The 25,249-nt window shown below is 43.2% G+C and overlaps 1 protein-coding gene across 2 annotated transcripts in view; it reads left to right on the top strand.

Moving 5' to 3' along the window:
* LOC144805578 (uncharacterized) overlaps positions 1-6,596 on the top strand; it is a 33,584-nt gene extending 26,988 nt beyond the window's left edge. Inside the window, exons 1-2 of one of the 2 annotated variants that reach the window (XM_078672102.1) lie at positions 1,111-1,170; positions 2,305-6,596. In XM_078672102.1, the coding sequence (XP_078528228.1) occupies positions 3,022-4,608 (1,587 nt within the window). In that variant the 5' untranslated portion in view covers positions 1,111-1,170; positions 2,305-3,021 and the 3' untranslated portion in view covers positions 4,609-6,596. Of the gene's footprint in view, positions 1-1,110; positions 1,171-2,304 lie in introns of those variants that run through there. The other variant, XM_078672101.1, reaches the window with a different exon arrangement.
* The last annotated feature ends 18,653 nt before the right edge of the window (positions 6,597-25,249 follow it).

The following is a 25,249-nucleotide window of genomic DNA, read 5'->3' as shown; positions in this document are numbered from 1 at the left end:
GCTATTAGAATAAGGCAGACAGGATATCTGTCACGTTTTGATAATGCCTTGGCGTCGTTTGCGGAGTTTTACTCCGCGGAACTCCATGAAGTGTCAGGGAAACTCTGTCGCACTCTGCAAACTTCCGCTAGTGGCAGAGTTTAAGTTGCACTGCTCGTACTGATTTTTAGTGCCAGGAATTTAACCCCCACTGTAAAATCAGCACGAATAGCACTATGCGTTGTTCCAGAGGGCGCTACTGCCTCTGCCTCTCTAATTGATATTCTAATCGAATGGCAGCTTCATCAGCGAGAATGGCAGATTTTAACACTCGAGTGGTCGTGACCTGTCGTGACCTCCTGCAATGAATTATCTCGCCAGGAGGAGGTTTAGCGCGTATTTTCTCACAAGCGCTCGCCACCTTACTGTTGACGAACCGCTAGAGAAAAGAACTCCGTTCTGCACGGAGTTTTTTGGACCAACTCCGCACAGAGTGCAGAGTGGGCAAAACTTTTGGGGTCTGCCGGCAGAGCGGAATTCTTCACCCAACCCTAGCTTTGAGGCACTAATCTGTTGGACAAACTCCTAACTAGGCCCTTTGTCTGCAATAAGTGTTGTAGAAGAAGTGAGATCCATGGCCTTGTGAGTATGAGGCAATTATCTGACTTCTGATGAACCCCACAGAGTGAGTGTGCAACCAGAGAGCAGTAGGGGGGCCGAAGGACATGAAAAGGTGGGAAAAAGAGTAATATGCACACATCTGCTGCGGGGATATGTCAGGTAAATTATTGGTTGTGATGGATTCTCCATAAGTACTAAATGACTGACACCGTTGAATATTAAATTATATGAATCAACGTTTGTTTGCATTATCAGCGCTTATAATGTATAGGATGGGCCTTACAGTGAACCCCTCTCTCTGTTTTACACAAAAGCCCTGGAAGGAGCTGCATCTTACAGAACTTTATCTACTTTATTAAGAACTAATTACTTGCTTTTTAAAGTTGTCTTTCAGGGCCAGAACCGAGCTCTGTAAGCTACACTAGTTTCAGGGAGATGGACAGATGTTATGGCGATAGGAAACCCCCCTCAACTCACAATAATGTTCCAATCTTCCAGGTTAGAAGAAACCAGAAATGCTTGAACCAAGGGAGCTGTTGAAAGTGTCAAAGGTGGCTTATGAACAGCGAGGTAAAGACAGGAGTTGGCATTTGAGATGATCTTAAGTGAATAGGAAAAGAATGAGAAGAAGTGTGTGACTGGAGTTACTTTTGTTGTATACCTTGTGAAAAAGTTACTGGAAATTTTGCAGCCCAGCCTGATCCATCTAATTTTTTAAACTCTATTGTTGTTTAAATGAAATCCTGACCATATGCGTCTATCTTAAGTTATGCCTCTAGCACTTGGGTGCTCCGTGAGCTCCCATACTTTGCTAAGATACTCTGTAATCACTCGTAAATCACCTCCTTTTCAGACATTAATAAGATGTCACCTGATCAACAGAACTTTTAGTTAAATATCTGTGTATGATGAACAATTCCTTGCTAAGTTTTTAAGGCGGTAAAGAAGAAGGGGGAGAGTTACTAATATTTTGCGCCGTATTTTCGTCACAAAAGTGGCACAAAACAGCGCAAAATCTTTTTTTCCTAATTTACTTTCCAGCCCTACTCTTGTTTAGCATTGGAAATAACGTAAGAGTAATGTGAAGCAGCACATATCACTGCTTCGCATTACTTCACACCATGAGGGCCTGCCAAGGGTGGTGCATGGGCGTTCCCGTGCAACCACCCAAGGTTTCTCACGGTAAAACCAATTTACCAAATACAGTAGATTGGGTTTAGCGTGAAAAAACTGCACCCTTTTAAACAAGACACAAGGAAGGAGAAATGAATTAATTTCTCCTTCCTTTTCTGACTTTGCATGCATGCTGCAATCGGCAACACACATACAAAGTGCAAAAAGTATTCCCTCATGTCTAGTATTTTGTCCAGGAAGGGTGTCCGTCCTGTACAAAAACCTATGCTGGGCTCACACACACACACCATAGCGCTCTTGTGCTAAGGTGTGTGCATGGCGCAGGGCCGCTGTAATCAATGCTGGCGCAACGCAAGGGAAAGGGAAGGAGAGAGCCATATCTTTGAAAATATGGTGCTTTCCTGCTCCCTCCCTGTCGAGCATCGCAGCCTTGCGGGGGGAGGGCTGCGCTGCATTGCGTGGAGATTTGGTAAATCTCCCCCGAAATGTCTTTTACAACCAGTTAACATTGTGAATTATAATTCCAATATGTTTCAATTTAGTAATTTTCTATATCTTTACATCCAACAGAAAACAAGCCTCGACTGTATGAATTGACCATCAATAATGAAGCGAATGCTGTAAATCTTCAATAATATTAGAAATATTGAGCTACAGTATTCAGGAAAACATCAGAGCAGTTGGCGACAGGTGAACCTGCACACAAACTGACAGATCCCGGATGAAGGATCAAGGGCAGTTCAGTGATTGCAAGAGTCTGAGCTGTGCACCTCCACGCCAGAAGACGAAGAAATGACCTTAGGAAAATCAAGGCAACAACAATAACAAACCAACTCCTGTATAAACAAGTGTCCAATACCAACTTTGATCATGGGATCTGTATGGTGAGATTACCGCAGTGCTCTGTTTGCTAATATGATGACAAGCCATCATTCCGTGCTCTAGGTGAATTGTAAACTCTTCCTGGACAAACCACAGTAACCAGAGAAGAGCACAACAGAGCGGAGCCAGACAACTGACGGCTAAAGGAAAGAGGAGTTCTTCTAGCTACAAAACAATAGACTGTCCCTATTTGCACCGGTCAGAAGGAAGATACATCTTTACCCTCAAGCGTGCATAGCCATAATCCAATCTAAAGGCACCATTACCTACAAATACACCTTCTACGTATTAGGAGTGTGGCAAATATTTGGTGGCTATTGCATTTATTGTTAAAACAGAAATCAAACGTGCAAAATACTGCACACATATAAAGTGTGTGAGAAAAACACAAGTGCTTTATCAGTCATGTCGGCCCATCAGGACATACAATCATGGGATGTAGACAAATATATACCCAACCCAGAGACACTAACCAAGAAAGAAGAATCATACACATGCAGCGAGAGCTTTAGTTTGTCATCACAACTCAAGCTTCATCAGCACACTTACACAGGACAAAAAACATTCAAGTGCAGTGAATGTGTCAAGAGCTTTAGTAGGTTATCAGAACTACAAAGACACCAGCGAAAACATACAGGGGAAAAGCCATTCAAGTGCAGTGAATGTGGGAAGAGCTTCAGTGAGTTATCAAGCCTTCAAACACATCTGCGAACACACACTGGGGAAAAACCATTCAAGTGCAGTGAATGTGTGAAGAGCTTTAGTGAGTTATCAAGCCTTCGAAAACATCAGCGAACACACACAGGGGAAAAACCATTCAAGTGCAGTGCATGTACAAAGTGCTTTAGTGAGTTATCAATCCTTCGAAGTCATCAGAGAACACACACAGGGGAAAAACCATTCAAGTGCAGTGAATGTGCAAAGAGCTTTAGTCAGTTATCAAGCCTTCAAAGTCATCAGAGAACACACACAGGGGAAAAACCATTCAAGTGCAGTGAATGTGCAAAGTGCTTTAGTCGGTTATCACATCTTCGAAGACATCAGCGAACACACACAGGGGAAAAACCATTCAAGTGCAGTGAATGTGCGAAGTGCTTTAGTCAGTTATCACACATTCAAAGACATCAGCAAACCCACGCAAGGGAAAAGCCATTTAAGTGCAGTGAATGTGTCAAGAGCTTTAGTAGGTTATCAAACCTTCAAATTCATCATAGAACACACACGGGGGAAAAACCATTCAAGTGCAGTGAATGTGCAAAGAGCTTTAGTCAGTTATCAAGCCTTCAAAGGCATCAGCGAACACACACAGGGGAAAAACCATTCAAGTGCAGTGAATGTGCACAGAGCTTTAGTCTGTTATCAAGCCTTCAAAGTCATCAGCGAACACACACGGGGGAAAAACCATTCAAGTGCAGTGAATGTGCAAAGTGCTTTAGTGCGTTATCAAGCCTTCAAAGACATCAGCGAACACACACAGGGGAAACACCATTCAAGTGCAGTGAATGTGCAAAGTGCTTTAGTGAATTATCAAGCCTTCAAAGACATCAGCGAACACACACAGGGGAAACACCATTCAAGAGCAGTGAATGTGCAAAGTGCTTTAGTGAGTTATCAAGCCTTCAAAGACATCTGCGAACACACACTGGGGAAAAACCATTCAAGTGCAGTGAATGTGTGAAGAGCTTTAGTCGATTATCACACCTTCAAAGTCATCAACGAACACACACGGGGGAAAAACCATTCAAGTGCAGTGAATGTGCAAAGTGCTTTAGTCGGTTATCAGACCTAAAATGTCATCAGCGAACACACACGGGTGAAAAACCCTATCATTGTAATGAATGTGACAGGAGTTTTCACTTCTCGTCAGCATTAAGGTATCATCAACGAACTCACACAGGGGAAAATAATTCAAGTTCTATGAATGTGGGAAGAGTTTTAGTCGATTATCAGAGCTACAAAGCCATCAGCGAACACACACGGGGGAAAACATAGAAGGGCACTGAAAGTGAGAAGGGCCTTTATCAATGTTCGATCCCACACAACCCTGTGTGAATACACTGCTTCATTTAACTCAATGGAAATAATCCTATCGATGCAGAGACTCCGAAAAGATTTTAAGAACATCAAAAATAATATTGACCCATCGGAGGACATAGACAAGAGCTGAACAGGGCAGTTATTATGAGAGGAATGAATTATGGAAAAAGATTAAATTCAAATTATGTGGGACATTGAAATACCAAATTATAGAAGACTGGACTAGCAGTAAAGAAGAAAAGCAGATAACCGTATTTGCAGAATTATAAAAGTGTTTGTGTTCAGTGATTGTTCACTACTGTACACATAGCAAAGCAACATGATGTATCAGGATACACAATGGGAGACGAACACATTGTGGACTAAAAGAAAAGAAACATTCTTGATTTTTATTTGATGAAGAAGAGATACAAAGAAAAACATTCAATTGCATCTGATCACACTACCTGTAAAAGCAACACTGAACAATACTGGGACTAACAACGGTACTTTCAGCTAACTTGTCGGATTAAAACCTGTAAACCCAACGCATCCAGAGTGGACATGTTGTCAGGGCTCTGGAGATGGAAGCTTCATTGGTAAAATGCATGTATTACTATTAACAAATGCCACTGCAGTATATGTAATTGACTAAAGCGAAGCAACAGTGTTCAAGAAATAACCTATTTTTAGATATAAAAGAGCATATACCTTGTTTTTAAGTAATGTTTGCTGCACCTTTTACACACTGTTATCTGTTGATGGATCAGCTTGTGCATCGGGCCTTATAACACAGTGTGACGCGTGGCTCCTCTCAAGCTTGGCTCTCTCTATTCATTTGGTGTCTTGCCAAACTCTACTTTTTACCAGAATTGAGCCACTGTGCGCAGCAGACTCTGAATAATGTGGTGAAATAGTGAAATCTCACATCAAAAGCATATATGTGCCAGGACAATCAGATGCACTCCCAGCAACTCATCTTCCACACTGATTGTCCCTGGGTCTCAAATGTTCTGAAGGATTTGTTGTATGTGGAGTGGTGTGGCTCACTGGTTAGAGGCGGCAGACCCGTAAGCAGAGGACGGCCCGGGACCAGGGTTCGATTCCCGACGCAGCAGGGTCGTGGACCAGGGTCAGCGGGCTCGATAATTCTCGCCTCGGTGCCTACTCCAGTCAGGGACCACACTCGGCAACTCTGGGCATTAGCTTGCCTCATCTTCACAACGGCCCCCCAGACCACCGGGGATGCTTGGTCGCACCTTAGAGATACCCATTAGGGACCATCTCTCAGGGTGAGCCAGGACGGGTTCCCCAGCGGTCGAAGCGCGGAGATACTCCTCCGGGAGTTGATTCTAGCGCTATATAAACCCACAATTATGAATGCCAGAAGTGGCAGTGACATTCATGAAGCTAAAGCTTACAGGAGTGTGTGGGAGATAGAGAGGGGGAGAGATAAAGAGAGCGAGAGAAACAAAGAAAGGGGGTTAAAAAGAGAGAAATGGAAGGGGGAACAGCAAGTGATCTTTATTTACCTAAAAATAGAAGAAGCAGCCGAATACATGTCAATGTGTGACATCACCAGAAAAACGGGCTGAATACCTGTGAATTTGTATATTTATTTTTAATAGCTATAGACCCATGTCATGCCAATAAACAGGGCACAAGTAAGGAAAATAGTGAAGGAGCCCATTATCATATGCAAATCACAATGACGTCACATGTAGTGCGTCACAAGAAGTGATGTCAGGCCCTTATAATAATTTTCACATGAAAAGTCGACGGCCTGATTTAAAAACAAGAAACATAAAATAATGTAAAAAGGTTTTGCTATCAGTTTTTATACATCATGTGTTTTTCCCACTATCAGTTTGTAACTAAACTCGGAAATGGCTGAAAGTGTAAATATTTTTAAATAGATATGTGAAACAGTTTTTAGTGAATAAATAAAATGTGCTTTTAATTTGCGTTTGTTTCCTGACGTTGTTCTTTATACAGCCCCTAAGCGTTTCACATTTACGGTGTATTAAGCAATAGAAAGGCTAATTTTGTCTAGATCTCTATTCCTCTCTTGCATCACTCACACAAAAAATAAAAGGGACTAATGGGCTCTGTTCCAGTCTGGCATGCTCAAACCGGCTTGCCGGACCAGAACAGAGCCCATTAGTAGGAGTTTTGCCGACATCTGTCCGTGGTAATAAACACAGTGGAGCTGGTAAAGTTTTTTACGGATTAAACCTTGGCGAGAGGATGCGCAACATATACAGCCATTTGAGTCTACTCCTATTTGTGCAAAAGAAATGACACAAAAAGGCCTGTCATAGGATAATAATTAGCTTCCCTGCACAGACAGTACACTGTTCCAATATTTGGAGGCATTGCTAAAGGCTGCACGAAGGCTGTTCAAATTGTCGAACTTGAAACTATTTCCCCACTGGCTTGGTAGCTACAGATTAACTTATTTTGGTTTGTTGTTTGAGATTCATTTTATAACAAGTATTGGTCCTGAAGAAGGTGGTGTTGCCACTGAAACGCTCGTAGACCAACACATCACCAATGAGGAACGGCCCCTGAAAGGCTGTGACATCACAAACAACTGATGTTTAAGACCTTAAGACCTTTCAGTAGTGAACTGTTTTCTCTTTAGGTATTTGTGGGACCCGTCACAGGGTTGAAACTCTTCTTCTTTTAACTATGAATGAGAGTGTAAGAGTGTCTGCACCACCAGACAGGTATTGTCTTCCTCCTCCCTTCAACGTTAGTATTCTCATGACTATGGTATAGGGACACACATGTTCGTGACTATCATTTTACAAGTTGATCCTATGGCAGTCTCCCCCTTCTGGGCTCCTGTGCTTCCATTCCCTTTTAGAGCTATTATGCATGACTTGTCTCTTCCCTATACATTTTGGTTCCCATTACATCTGTTCCCCTACTCAGCTTGCCATTGATTATGCTCAAGAGTCTCTCCTCTCATTTTCTCCATTGTACTATTTATAGAAGTTTGCAATTAGTGTGTTTGTGTTAAGAATTAACATGTCATTTTGCTCAAGTATATTTATTTAAGTTGCATTTCATGTTACCACCTTTTGATGTCACCCCAACACCAATATTCGCCACTTGTTAGTATTGTTTCTCATTATCATTCCAAAATCGTTCTTTTGCTCTCTCCCGTGTGCAGTCACAACTTTTACACCACAGGCCTGTCTCCATACTAAGTCACTTTTACATTTGTCTGTCCACTTTTCTTCCTAGGGTTTCCACGTGCTATTGGTGGTCCTGATATACATTTCCCCATTGTTGTGTTTATCTTGGTTTTTGATACAACTAATTCTACGATTTTCTATTATTTTACTATATTTTTGTATCTTCCCCAGCCCTGCAGAAGTCAGGGGTCACTTCCCTTATGTGACAAAACACTTGTTGGTTGGTTGTTTTTCATTGTTGCATTATTAAATACATTTCCATACTATGCTGGTGTCGACCACAGATATCCGTACAATACGAGACATTTCAACCATTGTTATAACCTTATTACGTGTGCCCAGGACTGTGCTTTCAGTATGTGCATATACTCTGAGCATACGAGATATGCGGTCGATTTTATTCGAGCTAAGAGCGGTGGTGCTTGCGCAATAATAGGAGAGCAGTGTATGGTCGGTATCACGAATAAGGAAAGGAATATCACTCAGCATATTTTAGACATTTTGTAAAATGTTCAAGGAAAGGAGTTGGATTCTAGAAAAGGTGATCTATTTCATTGTTATTTTAATATTTTGCTGTGTCTTGATTCAGTGTCTTCCCTTATGCTGCTCATACTGTGCTACTTATTTCTCTAAACATGAGAGAGAGTAGCGTGTGCACACCTTCCCTTTACTTGCTTATGGCGTTTCATCTTTTTGAACCTTTCGGAAGTTGCGTGCAAAACAGAACTGTGTTTGTCCCAACACAGGGGTATATAAATACAAAAGAAGGGGGTTCGCATTTTGCGTCCCCGTCTGCTGCACTGCGGATAGCCAAGGAACCATTCCTCGTGCATATCATTTATTCAGCTCTTATTCAACAATATAATCCATGGTAATCCATATTTACAAAAATATGGATTACCATGGATTATATTGTTGAATAAGAGCTGAATAAATGATATGCACGAGGAATGGTTCCTTGGCTATCCGCAGTGCAGCAGACGGGGACGCAAAATGCGAACCCCCTTCTTTTCTACTTATTTCTCTCTCAAAAGGATTTCAGTTAATGATATTAATGCAACTGTAATGATTCAAAAGGAGCTTGATACTATTATGCAAATAGATTAGGGTGTTTTGGTTAAACTACTTCTCCTGCAGGTTCTGTTCCTGATGTTACTTGTACTACTGATGTTTAGTGTCATTTTCTTCCACTCTGTTTGCTATGCATATATACATATATTTGTACTTGACATGCTATCGCCTGTATTCATCTATTGTCTCTACTTTTATATTTGTAACAACCTTTACCTGATAGCAAGAATAAAGATGTCCGTGTGTGGTGTTGGGTTCAATCAGGCCTACATACTCTGCTAAACTCTCGAACACCTTAGTATAGAAGTTGGCACGGACACTGGAAAATGCAAAGAACAAGTTTATTAAGACCCCATGGGGTGGTGGTACATTCCTACAGCACCCTTCGGCAATGCAAGAAGTAGCACACCGAACATCGGTGCGCGACCTCTTTTATACAGTTTAATGGCAATAAAAAGGTAGGCGGTTTACAAGTTACACATTTTTAGGTACATATAAGGTCATTTTTGGAACACAGCCAGCATGTGGGAGGAGTTCAATAGCACTGGTCAGTTTGTGCTAACATTCCTAAAGAATGACCAGTCGAGGTATAATGCGCATGTGCGCTTGACCAGTACTAAAAATAGCCTGTTACTGAGCAAAGTAGATGAACATGGGTATCGAGAAAGGACGAAAGGGCACACTGACCACGAGGCAGCGTGTTCATACAAAATGGAAGCCGAAAGGATTCAAGATGGCCCCCGTACATTTTGGTCAAGTTAAAGGAAAAGATCGTGTAGCTGAGCTAAACGCTAACTCAGGAGCTGCCAAAACACGACAGACGGCCCTTTTAGCGTTTAGCAAAAGCTACCTCATAACGGAAGTAATCAGGGTTCTCGTCATCAATATTGATGGCCATTATTTTCAACACTTCGTCGTTAACTAATTTCTCTTGCTTAATAATAGCTCGTTTGGACGGGACACAGGCTGTGATACATATAGAACATAAGGTAGGGCCACATTGAATACATAAACAAAGGGAAAACAATATTCCAATGAAAATACATCGAATGGTTAATAATTTCCAACCCCAAGTACTAAGTAGGGTCCAAAACCAACCAGAGAAGGTCCAAGTTCCATTCTCTGGATGGATCTCAGCAGCAATTTTATGCAGTTTCGTGATTGAATCATATACAGAAGGTGAATTATCAGGCACGTATACGCAGCAACTACTACCAATAATGCGGCATGCTCCACCACGATCAGCTAGTATCACATCTAGAACCATCCGGTTCTGGAGCGTCACAATCCTAGTAATTTGCAATTCTTCAGTTATGTTTCCTAAAGCAGAGGCAGTTTCATTAGCGACGGCTTCCACAACACGTGTAAGTCGCCTTATCTTTCGGCTATTTAATGCAGCTCCTACAAATGAAAATAATCCCAGATTGAAATCTACATATTGCTGTAAAGTGGTATCGGTTTGATCTATTCCATCAAGGTCTAATGTTCTTTTAACTCTGTTTAGTACAAAGTCATGATACAAAACGTAATCGTTATGATACATAGGAGGAGCAATGAATACAGGCGGCAATACAAAAGCTATGTAACAGGTTCCTAACCATCCCAGTGGAAGACGATGATATCCCTTATTTCCACAAATGAAATATGTATTACGTGAGGCTACAAATGCAATTCCATTTGGTGTATCAAAGGTAAGTGTGACATTACATTCACTGCGGCCTACAGGGATTGTACCTTTATTTCTAATGCAAAGATCTGCTTTTGTATCAATAACCGTTATCATGTGTAAATTTGATACATTTATAAGTCTTTGATTCGTAAAAACACGAGGTGTAGATACATTGTCCGGACGGTATTCTTCCCACTCAAATTTAGTTCCATCCGCTTGTGGATAGCCATCTTTATCATTAAAACATATCTTATTAAGTCGAAAGAGTAGTCCACCTTTCGTTGGCCATCGTAAAGTAAAAAGAAGAGTATACCAAGCATTACAAGAACCATTATGAGAAAACGGGAGAGGAATGAGTGGAGTTCCTCCCCTCTTCTGATGTCCGGGCAACATCCCACATACCCAACAGTTGGAGGTATTGGTCATGTTGTGAGTGTGATGCAAAACCTGAATAAAACTGTTATTCAAATAAGTCTGTCTATGTCTCTCTTCATGATAAGGCAAAGTAAAATGAAAATGTTCAGATGGACTTGGAGTGGTAGGCAGTAAATGTTCTCGTGCCAGAAACAATTGTTCTATAGTCCAAGCTACAACTGCAATTACCACTATGGTCAAAACAAACAATACAGCACCAAGAATTCTCCTTTTTCGTATCGAAGGAGGTGCCATAGTTCACAAAACAATGATCTTCAAAAGGAACACTAGAAAAATAAAAAGCGGTTCTGGACTGGGGCTGCCGTTGGTTTGTTCTCCGAGATTCAAGACGGGTGTCGCTACACTGGACAGAACTGATCCCCCCCTTGATATTCCAGGCTTCCGTTTCACAAACCTCAGAGCGGTTACCAACCAGTTTCAAAAATGCAAAAAAGAAATTATTTCCTGGGACGTAGATTGTACTTCACTCCATCAGGTACGATGTGGTCCGGGAAGGCTCCCTCCGATTCATTGGACGTAACAGCTGGGCTCTTTTCTGTATCCAAACTTTTCCTGTAATCGGACAACACCGCAGGGTTCACCAAATCCGGGGAAACACGACGACAATGAGTAGAATGAATCCACCGTTTCTTGTTGGTGACTCTCACTGCCGTTCGGGTCGCAAGCAGCACCTGCTCAGGGCCATGCCATCTCGGTTCCAAACTGCTGGACCTCTCGAATACGCGGACCATTACGTGGTCCCCAGGATGAAGATTGTGAGCCTCTCCAGTGGAGTTATCAGGGAGCGCTTCTCGAACCTGTTGATGAATAGAAAGTAAATCATTTGTTAATCGTGCCAGATAGTCATTCATCATTATACAAGGCACATCATGTATCAAACGAGGCTTAGGAACTCCCCAAATATTCATCGGCCTTCCAAACACCACTTCATAGGGTGTGAGGCCAGATCGGGAATGTGGCACTGATCGAATAGACAGCAATGCCAAAGGCAAGGCGTCCGGCCATTTCAAAGATGTGGATGCCACAATCTTCGCTAGCTTCAGCTTCAGTGTTGCATTATATCTTTCTACCAAACCTGCTGATTGTGGGTGAAAGACAGCGTGGAATCTCTGCTTGATTCCCAATCCCTTCAGGACGTACTCCACTACTTTCCCAATGAAATGAGGACCATTATCATTCCACATAAACTTACAAACACCATAGCACGGGAAGTACTCTTTGAGTAACACCTTAGCTGTTGTCAATGCTGTATTATCCTTCGTGGGGTAGGCCTCAATCCATTTACTGAAAGCACATACCACCACTAAGACATACTTGAGGTTATTACAGCGCTCCAGCTGGATGTAATCCATTTGCAGTACTTCGAATGGTGCAGTAGGTGGAACAAACCCTCCTTTAGGAGTATAAGTCCCTTGGCCAGGATTGTGCTGTAAACATATCAGACAGGTCTGAACCACTCTCTTAGCTGTAATAGCAATCTCAGGATTTTCCCAAACCCGTGTAAGCAATTTAGTAATTGCGAGAGCTCCAACGTGTGCCAGTCATTTGCACCATTGTTTGTAAATAGGCCGTAGGTAATTTCCATTTTTCCATGTCTTTACTACGCCAGCAACCCTCATCATCCAACACTCCTTCAGTGGCCCATCTCACAAGTTCTGCTTCAGATGCTGACCTCTGTATGTCTAATATTTCTTCTCTAGCATCATGCCATCGCTCAGCTTGTGATTTCACCACGTACATGGGAGAATTGCTTTGTAGCATAGCAGTCTCTCTCGCAATGCGATCTGCAAAAGCGTTGCCTTGTCCTATTTTATCTGTTACCTTTTTGTGTGCACTGCATTTGACTATCGCTACTTTCTTTGGACACAATAATGCATTCAGGAGATCGCGTACCAATTCTCCATGCATGATGTGCACTCCATGTGAAGTCAAGAATCCTCGTTCCTTCCAGAGTAGGCCAAAATCATGCACTACTCCAAAAGCATAACGACTATCCGTGTAGATGTTCACACATAATCCAGCACTTAACTCACATGCTTTCGTTAAGGCTATCAATTCCGCTGCTTGAGCCGATTTCTGGGGTATACGTGCTGCCTCTACCACTGTCTTGAGCGTCGTGATCGCATAGGCTGCGGAAGTCGTACCATCTGGTAACTTCACGCACGATCCATCAACCCACAGTTCCCCATCTACATCTGGAAATGGCGTATCCTGTAAATCGATACGGCCCTTTGTTTGTTCCTCAGTCAGAAAAACACAGTCATGTTGTTCTTCCTTCTGGGTCTCAGCAACAGGATCCGGCAATAAAGTTGCAGGGTTCAGTGTCGCACATCGCTTTAGTGTAATGTGCGGCGCCAACAACGTTAGCTCGTATCCTGTTAGGCGGGCACTAGTTAGATGCTGTGTTTTCGTTTGATTTAACAACGCATCTACCGCATGGGGGACTAACACCAACAATTTGTGTGACAAAACTATCCCTTCACTTTGTCGTATAGCTACTGCTGTTGCTGCAACTGCTCGAAAACATCCAGGCAATCCTCGAGCCACAGGGTCGAGTACCGCCGAGAAGTATGCACAGGGTCTCTGTTTATCTCCGTGTGTCTGCACTAAGACTGACAATGCGCACCCATCCTTCTCGTGTACGTACAATGTAAAAATCTTCGTATAATCAGGTGTACCTAACACTGGTGCAGAACAAAGAGCTTGTCTCAATTGTTCAAAAGCATTCTGACATTCATCCGTCCATTCAATGGGAATCGGCGTATCTTTGGACAACAATGCTAACAAAGGCTTAACAATGTGTGAAAAACCCAATATCCATTGCCTACAAAAAGACGTCAGACCTATAAAGGCACGAACATCCTTCTGAGTGCGGGGGACTGGTGTATCTAGAACTGCTTGAATTCGGTCTGGTGTCAATGCACGGCCCTCCTTAGACAAAAGATGACCGAGGTAGGTCACCTTGGGTCTACAGTATTGCAACTTTTTCTTCGAAACCTTATGATTATTTTCGGCTAGGAAGGAAAGCAAGGAAAAGGTACTTTTCTCACATTGTTCCTGCGTGTCTGCTGCAAGTAAAATGTCATCCACATACTGAATAAGAGCCACTCCCTCCTGTAATTCAAAGGAATCAAGCTGTCTTTTTAAAGCCTGACTATAGATGCTAGGACTTTCTGTATAGCCTTGGGGAACTCGACAGAATCTATACGATTTATTATTTAATGTAAAACCAAATAGGTATCGACTGTCAGGATGTACAGGAATCGAGAAAAACGCATTTTTCAAATCGATGACTGTAAAAGTAGTTGCCGTCGGTGGAACCAACGTAAGCAACGTGGTGATGTCAGACACCACCGGGTACTGAGGCACTACTATCCTATTAATTTCCCTCAAATCAATGATAAATCGGTAAACCTTAGCATCTGTATCTCTTTTGAGGATCGGTAGAATTGGACTGTTACAAACATTATATGGAACTTCCTCAACTACTCCTGCCATAATCAAATCATTCACGATATGTATCAAGGCAATTTCACCTTCCCTCGAAATTTTATATTGTGGGACACGTGGCAGAGATACTCCCTCCTTTACAGTAATACGTACTGGAGGAATAATCATCTGTACTTCATCAGTATCAGAAGTGGCCCACAACGTTTTTGGTAGGGAGGCTAACACTTCAGATTCTTGGAGAAGACACACTCGCTCAATTTCTGGATAATTTTCATTCAGCACAACCCGCACTCCTTTCGGAGCACAGCGAATAGTAGCTCGGAAATGTTTTAACATATCAAGTCCCATGATATTATCCGGTGTGTTTGGGGATAACAAAAAGGGACATGGGGCAGCAAATTTATCAACATAAAATGTAACAGGTTGAGACAGTGGGCTAGAAGTAGGTGTTCCATCGAACCCTATAGCTGTAATTACCTCGCCAGACAGGGGAGCCCTTGGAACCAAGTGTTTGGACAAAGCGCTACGAGAAGCTCCTGTATCGACCAGAAACTGATCAGTAGAACCCAAGACGTGTGCTTCTATGTATGGACCCCTTTGATCAACTGGTACCTCAACCGATTCCACACCCCATCCTACGCAATCCTATGCATAGTTCTCATCGCGTGGCTCAGCAGAGCCACCCTCATTTATCTGATATTGATTGCGGTTATTGAACGTATTATAGTCTGTCTGTCCACGACCCCTTGCTCCATATCCTCCGCGATCATTCGCTCCACCTCTCGGTCCTCCATAATTATTACTAGACCTTCCACTTCCTCGCCCACGCAAATTACACTGTTCTCGAAACACCGGACAATCTGCAATCCAATGTCCAAACTGTTTACAGTACGCACACTGATTCACAGCTATATCGGTACGAGGAGGAGGCGCATTATTATATGATCCTCGTCTACCCCTATCGTTCCCCCTTGTAGCCTGAACCTGAGCCAACATTACCTTCGTCTTCAAATCCTTCGTCTTCAAATCCTTCACTTTCTTATCACTACTTTCCTTTGCCTCCAATTCCTGTCGTTCATAGTATTGAGCCATAGTCAATAAGGAAGCAGGGGTTGCCGTGGTCCATGAACTTTCACTCGCCTTTAATCGTTTCGCAATCTCCGATAGGAGATTAGCCACATACTTGTCAACAAACAAATGCCTGCCCGTATCTTCTGTTAATGATTGCCCACTGTAATCGTGGAACGCTTCCTCAAAACGAGAGAAGAAATCAGAAACCGATTCATCCGTTTTCTGCTTACAAGAGGCTAACATGGTCCAATCAATCTTTTTAGCGGGCACAAGCGTCTTTAATTTGGCTAATATAGCCCCTGGAAGGTCCAATATCAATTGACAAGGCTTACATGCTGGTTCCCTGTCTAAATCAGCTTGACCTATATCTTTCCAACTTGCCCCGAGAACCGTTGGATCATCAAATTTACGAATCGCTCGCCACATATCAGGGGGCAGTATTAGCCCAAAAAACAGATCAATATCAACTAGCGTCATAATACATGAAGAAATTGCACTTTCAACACTTTCATAGAAAGCCGCTGGATTTTTACGGGGATCAGGCAAAGCATTCTTAAGCGCCATAACATCTGCTCTATTCCAAGGCGTATAAACCCAGTTATATATAAAATAACCCTTCGCATCTTTAGATGTTTTATCATCGTCTGTGCCATCCCCTTTATGAGGGACATACAAAGGCGCAGCTTCTCGCATAGGTCTAACATTAATCGCAGCGATCTTATCTGTTCCAAAGATAGAGCATTCTTTGGACATCCCCGTCGATCCAGACGCAGGGGGACCCGATGCCTTTTCCAACTCCCGTAGCCGTGTCGACTCATTCCGTAGCTGAACCAAGCGTTTGAAAAATTCATCCGCATCTGAAAGAATAAAAAGACCTTTACGTAAGTTATCGCGACCCTTGGATATATCCTTGGGTTCTAGTTCAGAAGAATACTTTCTAAACCGTTCAACAACCTCATCTCCAAAATGATCTAAGAAATACAATCGCTCTTTATCAGTCCACTGTTCCATTTGCTTACTAATTACAGAAACAGTGATAGTATTAACATTTAGCTTTCGTGCAAACGAACGCAATTCCGCAGTCCGATCCGCAAGTAACCTTGTACGCTGTGTACGCTGATCGCCCTCATCCGAGTCCTCGTTCGGAGCCGTAGGTAAGACGTACGGAGGTGGACAACGATCTAATAATGAAAAATCATCTGTTTCATTAGTAAGGACCGGATAAAGCGGACGCCGGATCGGAAACTGCCCATTAACCTGCAAATTACGTTCTCGAATCTCCCTCTCTTTCTGTTCCTGTAACTCCTTCTCCTGTAGCTGTAAAGCTTTATCATGCGCAGCCTTTCGCTGCACCTTTTCCGCCAAGGCTTCCTCGCGCTTCAATCGTTCGCGCGCTGCTTTCTCCCACATACGTACACAATCAAACATATCCTGTCTAGACCTACGCTGAAACAAACACTGCTCTACATATTGAACCTTTCGTAAATCGAAGGACCCATGTAGTGGCCATTGCGATTCGCGATCGGCTTTGGTGTATTTGTGCCATAACGTGCTATACATTATTGGCGGAATGCCGAATTTCACATACATTTCACGATTTGGAGTCCCCTCTGGGGGAGCCGGCTCTGATTCATTTAATCGATAACTGGTACCATTCCCAATACAGCACATTCCTCGGAGCGTGCTGAGAACAGGCATGTCGAAAGTATCACGAAAACGCGATACTACATAAAATGGCACTTAATGTGCTTCATACACGGTGTGCCGTTCAAACAAAACAAAATCAGAGAAATATCCCTACATGCCTGCCTATGTGAGGTACACTCCACATATAAATCAAATTCAAAGATTCAAACGTTAGCTAACTCAAACAAATTCAAATTCACATTCAAAAAGCCACAGTAAGTGTCAGTAGACTATCTTACCGATCATAAGCTTACCAAATATCTTCAAACGTCCAAGGTCCAACTGCCAAGTTCTTTAATCGAATCAGCCAAACGGCACTACACGACAATCCAAGATCAGAATCTCAGTCGAGGACCGGCGCCACCTGGAAGGTCAGATCAGAAGGAAGGAAAAAACACCGTGGGTGCCAAAACTCGGGTCACTCAATGGCAGCGATCGCTTCCATGGCGAGTTTCCAAACCTTCGTCGCGACCTCTCCTTCGGGCATCCGAGTCGCCGATGAGTCCCTTCGTGGTCGCCAATTGTGGTGTTGGGTTCAATCAGGCCTACATACTCTGCTAAACTCTCGAACACATTAGTATAGAAGTTGGCACGGACACTGGAAAATGCAAAGAACAAGTTTATTAAGACCCCATGGGGTGGTGGTAGATTCCTACAGCACCCTTCGGCATTGCAAGAAGTAGCACACCGAACATCGGTGCGCGACCTCTTTTATACAGTTTAATGGCAATAAAAAGGTTGGCGGTTTACAAGTTACACATTTTTAGGTACATATAAGGTCATTTTTGGAACACAGCCAGCATGTGGGAGGAGTTCAATAGCACTGGTCAGTTTGTGCTAACATTCCTAAAGAATGACCAGTCGAGGTATAATGCGCATGTGCGCTTGACCAGTACTAAAAATAGCCTGTTACTGAGCAAAGTAGATGAACATGGGTATCGAGAAAGGACGAAAGGGCACACTGACCACGAGGCAGCGTGTTCATACAAAATGGAAGCCGAAAGGATTCAAGATGGCCCCCGTACATTTTGGTCAAGTTAAAGGAAAAGATCGTGTAGCTGAGCTAAACGCTAACTCAGGAGCTGCCAAAACACGACACGTGTTAGCTAATAAATGCCTAAAGGAGGGTCTGTTAGAGTTGAAATGTATTACTCTCATATTACTGGTATTTTACCTGATATTATGTTAGCATTTAAGTAGCTATTTCGTAATATATTCTTGCTGTATGCATATACAATTAATAAGTACAGATGTTACGTTAGGTAGGTTGACATCTGTCCCACCATTTTAGCTTTCGAAGACGCCATTTTGTATTATAATCCAAACTTTTACTTGAAACCTTTACCGGAAATGGTCCTTGGTAAGTTTTGTTTCTCAAGGGTTGAATCTTGCTTGTTAATGCATGCCTTTTCTGTTACATAGAGGCCTTCTCCCACCTGTCTAGTGGGGAGGATAAGATAGACGACCTTGGGCAGTAGATAACTTGTGCCAGGCTGTGGAATCGAAACGTATGTTCTGTACCCCCATTGTATTATGACGGCTACCAGTGTTTTTCCATAATAGGCGGGTCTTTGTGGGCTCCGCAACATACATAATGTAACGTTATGACTGTAAGAGTCAGTCCCTCGTCAGCCATCATAGGAGGACGGTCAGATTGATTTCCAGTGCAGGGTACTTTGTGAATAAACTAGTTTGCTTCTATTCTCTACTGTGTCATTAAAGTTTAGAGGAGGTCGAGAGTGACCCGGGTGGCCCTAGTTGGGTCACTTCCTTCACAACATTTGCTCTTTTCTTTTTACTGGTCTCCACCATGGCATTCATTCTTCAAAGTGCAGAGCCAGGTTTCTGATTGGCAGTGCTTTAAAGGGAACTACAGAACTGCGGTTACTCACTCTCCAGCATACCTGCTTGCTGCTCAGAAGTGCCGTACTCTCCCATTACAGGTATCCTACCAATACTGGGAAGAGCAGGTGCTCTCCCTTGTGAATGGAAGAGGTGCAGGTGCTGTCCCTTGTGAATAAAAGAAGTGCAGGTTTTGTCCCTTGTGAATGTTCAGTAAGTTCAGTAAATCTTTATTTCGAAGATTAAAAAATCATCATAAAAATACATTACACAGTAAAAATGTCATTAAATTACATTTCTGAACTTTTAGTAAGTTAAAACTATAAAGGGGAGAGGATACAATTCATAAGGAGAAATAATTATTATCAACAAAGATTAGTTAGTTTCTTGTATTTCCAAGTCTTACAGCTACTTTAAAAAAACTTAAAATAGAGGATAAGGTAAGGGTATCACTAGCTTTCTGTAAGAAAAGCAATGCAGCTCTTGCGTGATGAAATTTCTGTTTCCTAAGGATGTCAACCAAAAATAAACGTCTAGGATTTCGATAAAATGAACATAAAAGTACAAAATGAAGGGTGTCCTGCGGAGACCTATTGTCGCAGCCTCAGGCACCCTTCTGCTCAATCGTTACTGTAAAACCAGATGGGTAAGCTAAAATATTAGGTAACAGATTGAGTCTAAAACGGCACATTAAAAATCTATCATAGTGGCTATACATCAGAAACAGATAGGGTTCCATTCCCACCCCGTTCCTCACTAAACAATGAGCTGCTATTGATCTCTTTACAGGACCAAGACCACGTCTAGCAGATTCAAATTTTTCTAGAAGCAGCTTTTTCACCCTTAATTTACAGCTGCTAGAAATCAAGGACGGGTCACCAAATAGGTGATACTGGTCTATATTCACTAAGGAGCTTTTAACATATTTTAGCCAAGGAATGTGTAACCCCCTATCCCTTTGTAGACAGTCTAAGACAATTTCCCTGCTCAATGATGCCTCCGGGTTGGTCCAGATTCTAATCCATGCTATAATTGGCCTTAGCTTGACATAATCTGAGATATATGGCATCCCCAGGTCTGCATGAGCAATTTCGGGTCAAGATGGAGTGCGGGATTTTCAGGATTCTGCGGAGAAATTTATCTTCCTCTACTTGTAGTTGTTTGCAGTCCCTGAAGCCCCACACCTCCGCACCATACAAGGCCTTTGCCATTATAATTGAACCATATAAAGTCATTACTTGTTCGGTGCACCATCGCCCCAGCCTACGAGCAAAGCTTAATATTGCACCATTCGAAGAGACTAGCTTGGTACAATGTTCCTCGACCAATTGACTAAATTGGATTTCACCATCAAATAGAAGGCCCAGATAGGGAAAAGTATTTACTTTATCCAAGGTATGTGACCCTATTTTGAACACAGACTTATTTGCGGGTTTTTTACCTGCCACCATAAGAAAGGATTTATTTAGATTTACGGATAGATCTAGGTCGGCCATGAACTTGACAAATCCATCCACCAGTTGTTGTAGGGCCCTCGGTGTTCGAGCAAGCAAGACCGCGTCATCCGCGGACAATAGTACTGGGATTTGACGCGGTCCTACTTTAGTGCAGTCCACAGCTAGAGAAATGAGGGCACTCTCTAAGGCATTGATGTAGAGTGAAAAAAGAAAAGGGGCGAGAATGCACCCTTGCCTTACTCCTCCTGAGCATAGAAATGGGTCAGTACGCCCCCCCTTCTGGACTAAAACGGACTCTGGCCGTGGTGTTCTAGTGCAACTCTTTTAAGATATTTATCAGCCCCACATCAATGCCTAACTTGTGCCTCATGGCCCACAGTTTATTCCTATTCACATTGTCAAAGGCCGCAGCCAGGTCCATGAATCCCATGTAAACCGTGCCCTTGCTGGCTTTTGTGTATTTGACAGTTAGGAGGTACAAATTCAGACACTGGTCACTAGTTGATTTGCCGGCTCTAAACCCATACTGTATGTCAACTATTGTTCGGTGCTCCTTCTTCCACGCCATAAGCCTATTCAAGATCACTCGACCTAGTATTTTGGCCGAGACATCAATGAGCGAAATCGGCCTGTAGCATTTTGGATCATCCCTGCTCCCTTTCTTAAAAATAGGTACGATCAATGCAGTGGACCAGGAGCGTGGTAGCCCTGATTTGATGGCCGCGTTTAAGACCCTGGTTAGGATTGGAGCCCATAGGTCTATATTGCTTCTATATAGATCTGGTGGGGTACCATCTGGGCCAGGGGCTTTCTTCGGGGTCAAACCTCAGATCGCCTTAGTTATCTCCTCTACTGCGAGGACTATTTCAGCACTCCGGGTACCCTCCCAATCCCCTTCTTGAATTGCTAGATTAGACTTATTGTAAAGACCCTGAAAATGAGCAACCCATTGCTCTGGCAGGATATTAGTGCTGATCACCGGGGCGGAGTTATCTTGGAAACAGGGCCTATTTACGATTCTCCAAAATTCTACAAAGTCCCTGTTTTCTCCCGCCTCTCTCAAATCAGCCCATACTTCTGCTTGTAGGGTGTTCTTCCTCTCCTTTACTTTAGTTTTATAGACTTGTCTACAGTTAGCCACTTCTGCCTTGTCCCTTGGGTTAGCTTTGAGGCATACTTTTAGGTTCCTTAAAGCCTTAGAACAACTTTTATCGAACCACCTTGGTTGCTTGGGGCCCTTACTTAGGCCTCTCGCTTCCAATAATTTATCAACTAGTTTTGTCAAGGATGCAAATGATGCAACTAGCTCTGGTCCTTCTGTTAGGGGATCCAGACAGTCTTCAACCTGTTTTCCTCCTTTTTGGATTATTGTTTTATAAAAGTCCTGGGAATTTATTTTTGCCCACCTTAGCCTCGCCTCCCCTGATCTGTGGGCTGCAGGCTAGTGCCCCCATGATTAAGCTAGTGTGTATAATTTCCATAACTAGGGGGTATGATCGCTAAAGGTGCTCCATTTCGTTCTAACCTTTGTAATTCTATTTTTGGCGACGGTAGATATCATTATGTAATCTATAATGGTAGAGCACCCTCTTCCTTTAAATGTTGGAACGTATGTGCCCTCTACCTCCGGACTATTGTGGAAAAGTAAATTTTGCCATGTTCTGTGTCCCTACGTGTTCCCCATCTTATGTTATGTGTGCATGATTAATATGCATATGTATTCCCCATCATCGATTAAAGACGCAATTACAGTTGTGTCCACCTCTAGTATGCCAGTTTCCAGTTCTCGTGAAAGCTACGAGTATTAGGCCTATGTAAAGTTACGTTGCCACGTTTCACAGTGTGCACGTTATTTCATTGTAAAGTCCCCGTTTCCAGGCCTCAAAAGGGCCCGGACTCAGATTCAGCTCCTGTCTCCTGAACCCTCTCCAAGGAGCGATACAGCCCCCACCTGTATCCCTGACCCTTCACTTACTTCCTGCCTCACAGTGCCCGGCTCGGCCTGGCTCTGCCTGCTGGTCTGCCAAGAGTATGTTATGATTCTAGTTATCAGTCCAGCTCTCCTTCCCTGCATTCCTAAGCTACTGAATCGCATCAATAGTTTCCGTCACAGTCTAGCCTTTACGTCTCCATGTAAGAGAAATACTGTATTAATGGTCATTTAATATTCCTCAACACGCACTACATGTAGAATAATGCATGCACCAGTCTTAGAATCTGTTAGCCTTTACCCTGATAACTTTTGGATTCTATCAATATGTTCTCTAAACATCAGATACTAGATAGTGTTTAGGTACATGTCGCTCTGACTCTCCAGACTTCAGTCTCTTCTTCTAGCGCAGAAGTCATAGCCCCCAGTTCCTCCTAGTAACACGTCATTGCCAGCTTGCGCGCACCACTAGGTTAGAGGTCCCGGCTCCTTAGGTAGCCCCCTCCATGTTTCCGCCCCATTTATGACATAATCTGTTACGTTTACATCACATGTCTATGTATACGCCCTGTTCACGCCTCCTGTTACACCTACTTTCTGCCTTATCTTTCGCGACTGCTACAGGCCCTGCCCACTGCTACGCCTATTGTATTGAACATCATGTATTTTGTTTAAGTATATATATGCTTGTGCCCTGTTATTAAAAGTTGTGCTAGCTAGCCATCCCAGATCTTGCCCGTGCAGGTTGTCCTGTTCCTGTCCTTTATGCTGTATTAAAACCTGCAAACTCCGACTACCTCGAATCTTGACTCTTATTTATTGAGCTATCTGTTATTGTATATCTAGTCAAAAATAGAGGTATTATTTATTTATTTACCACATAATGGCGCCCGAATAGGGACTTGCCCTTTCCCCACACGCCGGTGAAGCCACGCAAGCCCCCTGATCCTCTGCAGCCGTGACGGAACCATACCGTGCACGTGCAGATATTTCTGCTTCAAGTATCCCTCAGGCCCACGGAGGAGACGGAGGTTGCGGTCCAGCATCCAGACGAGGCGGTGGAAGAACGCGGCGAGTCCCGACCAGAGCCCAAGCCGAGAGTCCAAGGTCCGAGGTATCCGGAGGCCCACCCGTAACAGAAGTCCGAAGTTCGTCCGTCCGGCGTCGTAGCAGTCCAGTCCAGTCCGAGGCCTTCCGTTCTTGCTGCCCGGTGAGTACCGTTGCTGGGGTAGTATCTAGACAGGGTCAATTGCATTGTCTCTGGTCCGTGGGTTTGGGGTACACAGATCCAACACGAAGTGTCCACTTAGGTGGATGCGGGTCCTGACGTGTCTCTTTATGAGACCGGTAAGTTTCGTACTGTTTTAGCAGTGCATCTAGTTTCTGTTCTAGTCTGTTCTGTTCTCGAGAAATTCATGTATTCTGTTTTCAGTATTCCAGGTAGTATTTTGTCAGAACTGTTATTTTAAATGTCATTCATGTATTTCAATGTCGTGGTATGAAAGTGGTGTATTTCAGTAATTATCGTATTCATTGTGTATTGTATTGTGTCTAGACTCCAGCCCAGTCATGCCATTGTTTTCAAAGTTACGTCAGTTAAGAACTAGAAAAGGTTTGTTAGAAGAAGCAGTTCCTGTCCCGCCTAGGGACAGTCCAGGTCATTTTATGTATCAAAAGCATGGCATAAGTGCCATATTGTATTTAGATTTATGGGTCGAGTATACCAAGGAATTAGAAGAGAAGTATAGATGGCCCGTATCGGGTACATGGGATGCCGAGTGCATCATGCGAGTAGAAGAAGCATTATGGAAAAAGAAAGCCAGACAGTCACAGAAAGATGCCATAGAGTTATGGCGCAAAGAATCTCATAAAAGAACCGAAAAAGAAATCAGAAAGTCAGAATTAAGTAGAGAATCCTTAGAAAGAGCCCAAGAAAGGGAATTAATCGAAATAGGTGAACGAGTTAAAACCGAACAGTCAGACAGACAGAGGAATGCCCTCATTAAGGGTATGTATCCTCTTCTTGCCGAGGGCTTGCCAAAAGCAACCCCGGAGGCATCCAGTAATTTTCCGCCACCCTTAGTTCCGACCAAGCTACGTCACAAACCGACCGCAGCTGATATTTTTCTCTCGTCCTATTTGGACGACACAGTCCCAGAATATGCAAATCCTGTTCCACCAGCTCCTGTAAATAATGTAATTCATGGTCCCCCAGCCACCGGGGCACCTGTTACAGAACCTGTTACGGTACCCCCGGTCCAGCCCGTAGTACAAATTCCCGCCACATCAGTCACTTTGCCAGCACGAAGAGTATCAGTCGATGATTCCAGTTTAGGGGCCGCGGGAGGAGGTCCTCCTGGTACCCCGCCGCCAAATAGGCGTTTAGGAGCAATTGAGTTACATGAACGTGCGTTACAGCGTACGCCCAAATATCAGTCCATTGCAGAAATCAGACGAGTTCTTACTGAATGCTGTTATGATCCAGTCCCAGGCGAGGATAGTATGGTTCTATATTCCGTACGTATAAGACAGGTGTCCGAGTATTTGGTCACCCTACCGAATATGAAAGAAGATCTAGACAGAATGTATCGATTCATTCGTACAGGACAAGATCCAGAAAGTATTGCTGAAGTCATGTCTCTCAGGAAATCCGAGATCCAGTTTATGCTATTAAAGTTTTTGATCAATTGTTTAATACGGGAACAAGATTCCCCGACTAAAGATCCGACCGAAATGAAAGTTCTGACAAGGTGGAGTGATAATATAGCCGAGGGTAAGCACAAGACACTCAATAGTATAGAGA

The sequence above is a fragment of the Lissotriton helveticus genome (genome assembly GCF_964261635.1).
Source record: "Lissotriton helveticus chromosome 1_1 unlocalized genomic scaffold, aLisHel1.1 SUPER_1_unloc_15, whole genome shotgun sequence".
Lineage (NCBI taxonomy): Eukaryota > Metazoa > Chordata > Amphibia > Caudata > Salamandridae > Lissotriton > Lissotriton helveticus.
This window is presented reverse-complemented; position numbering and strand designations above follow the sequence as displayed.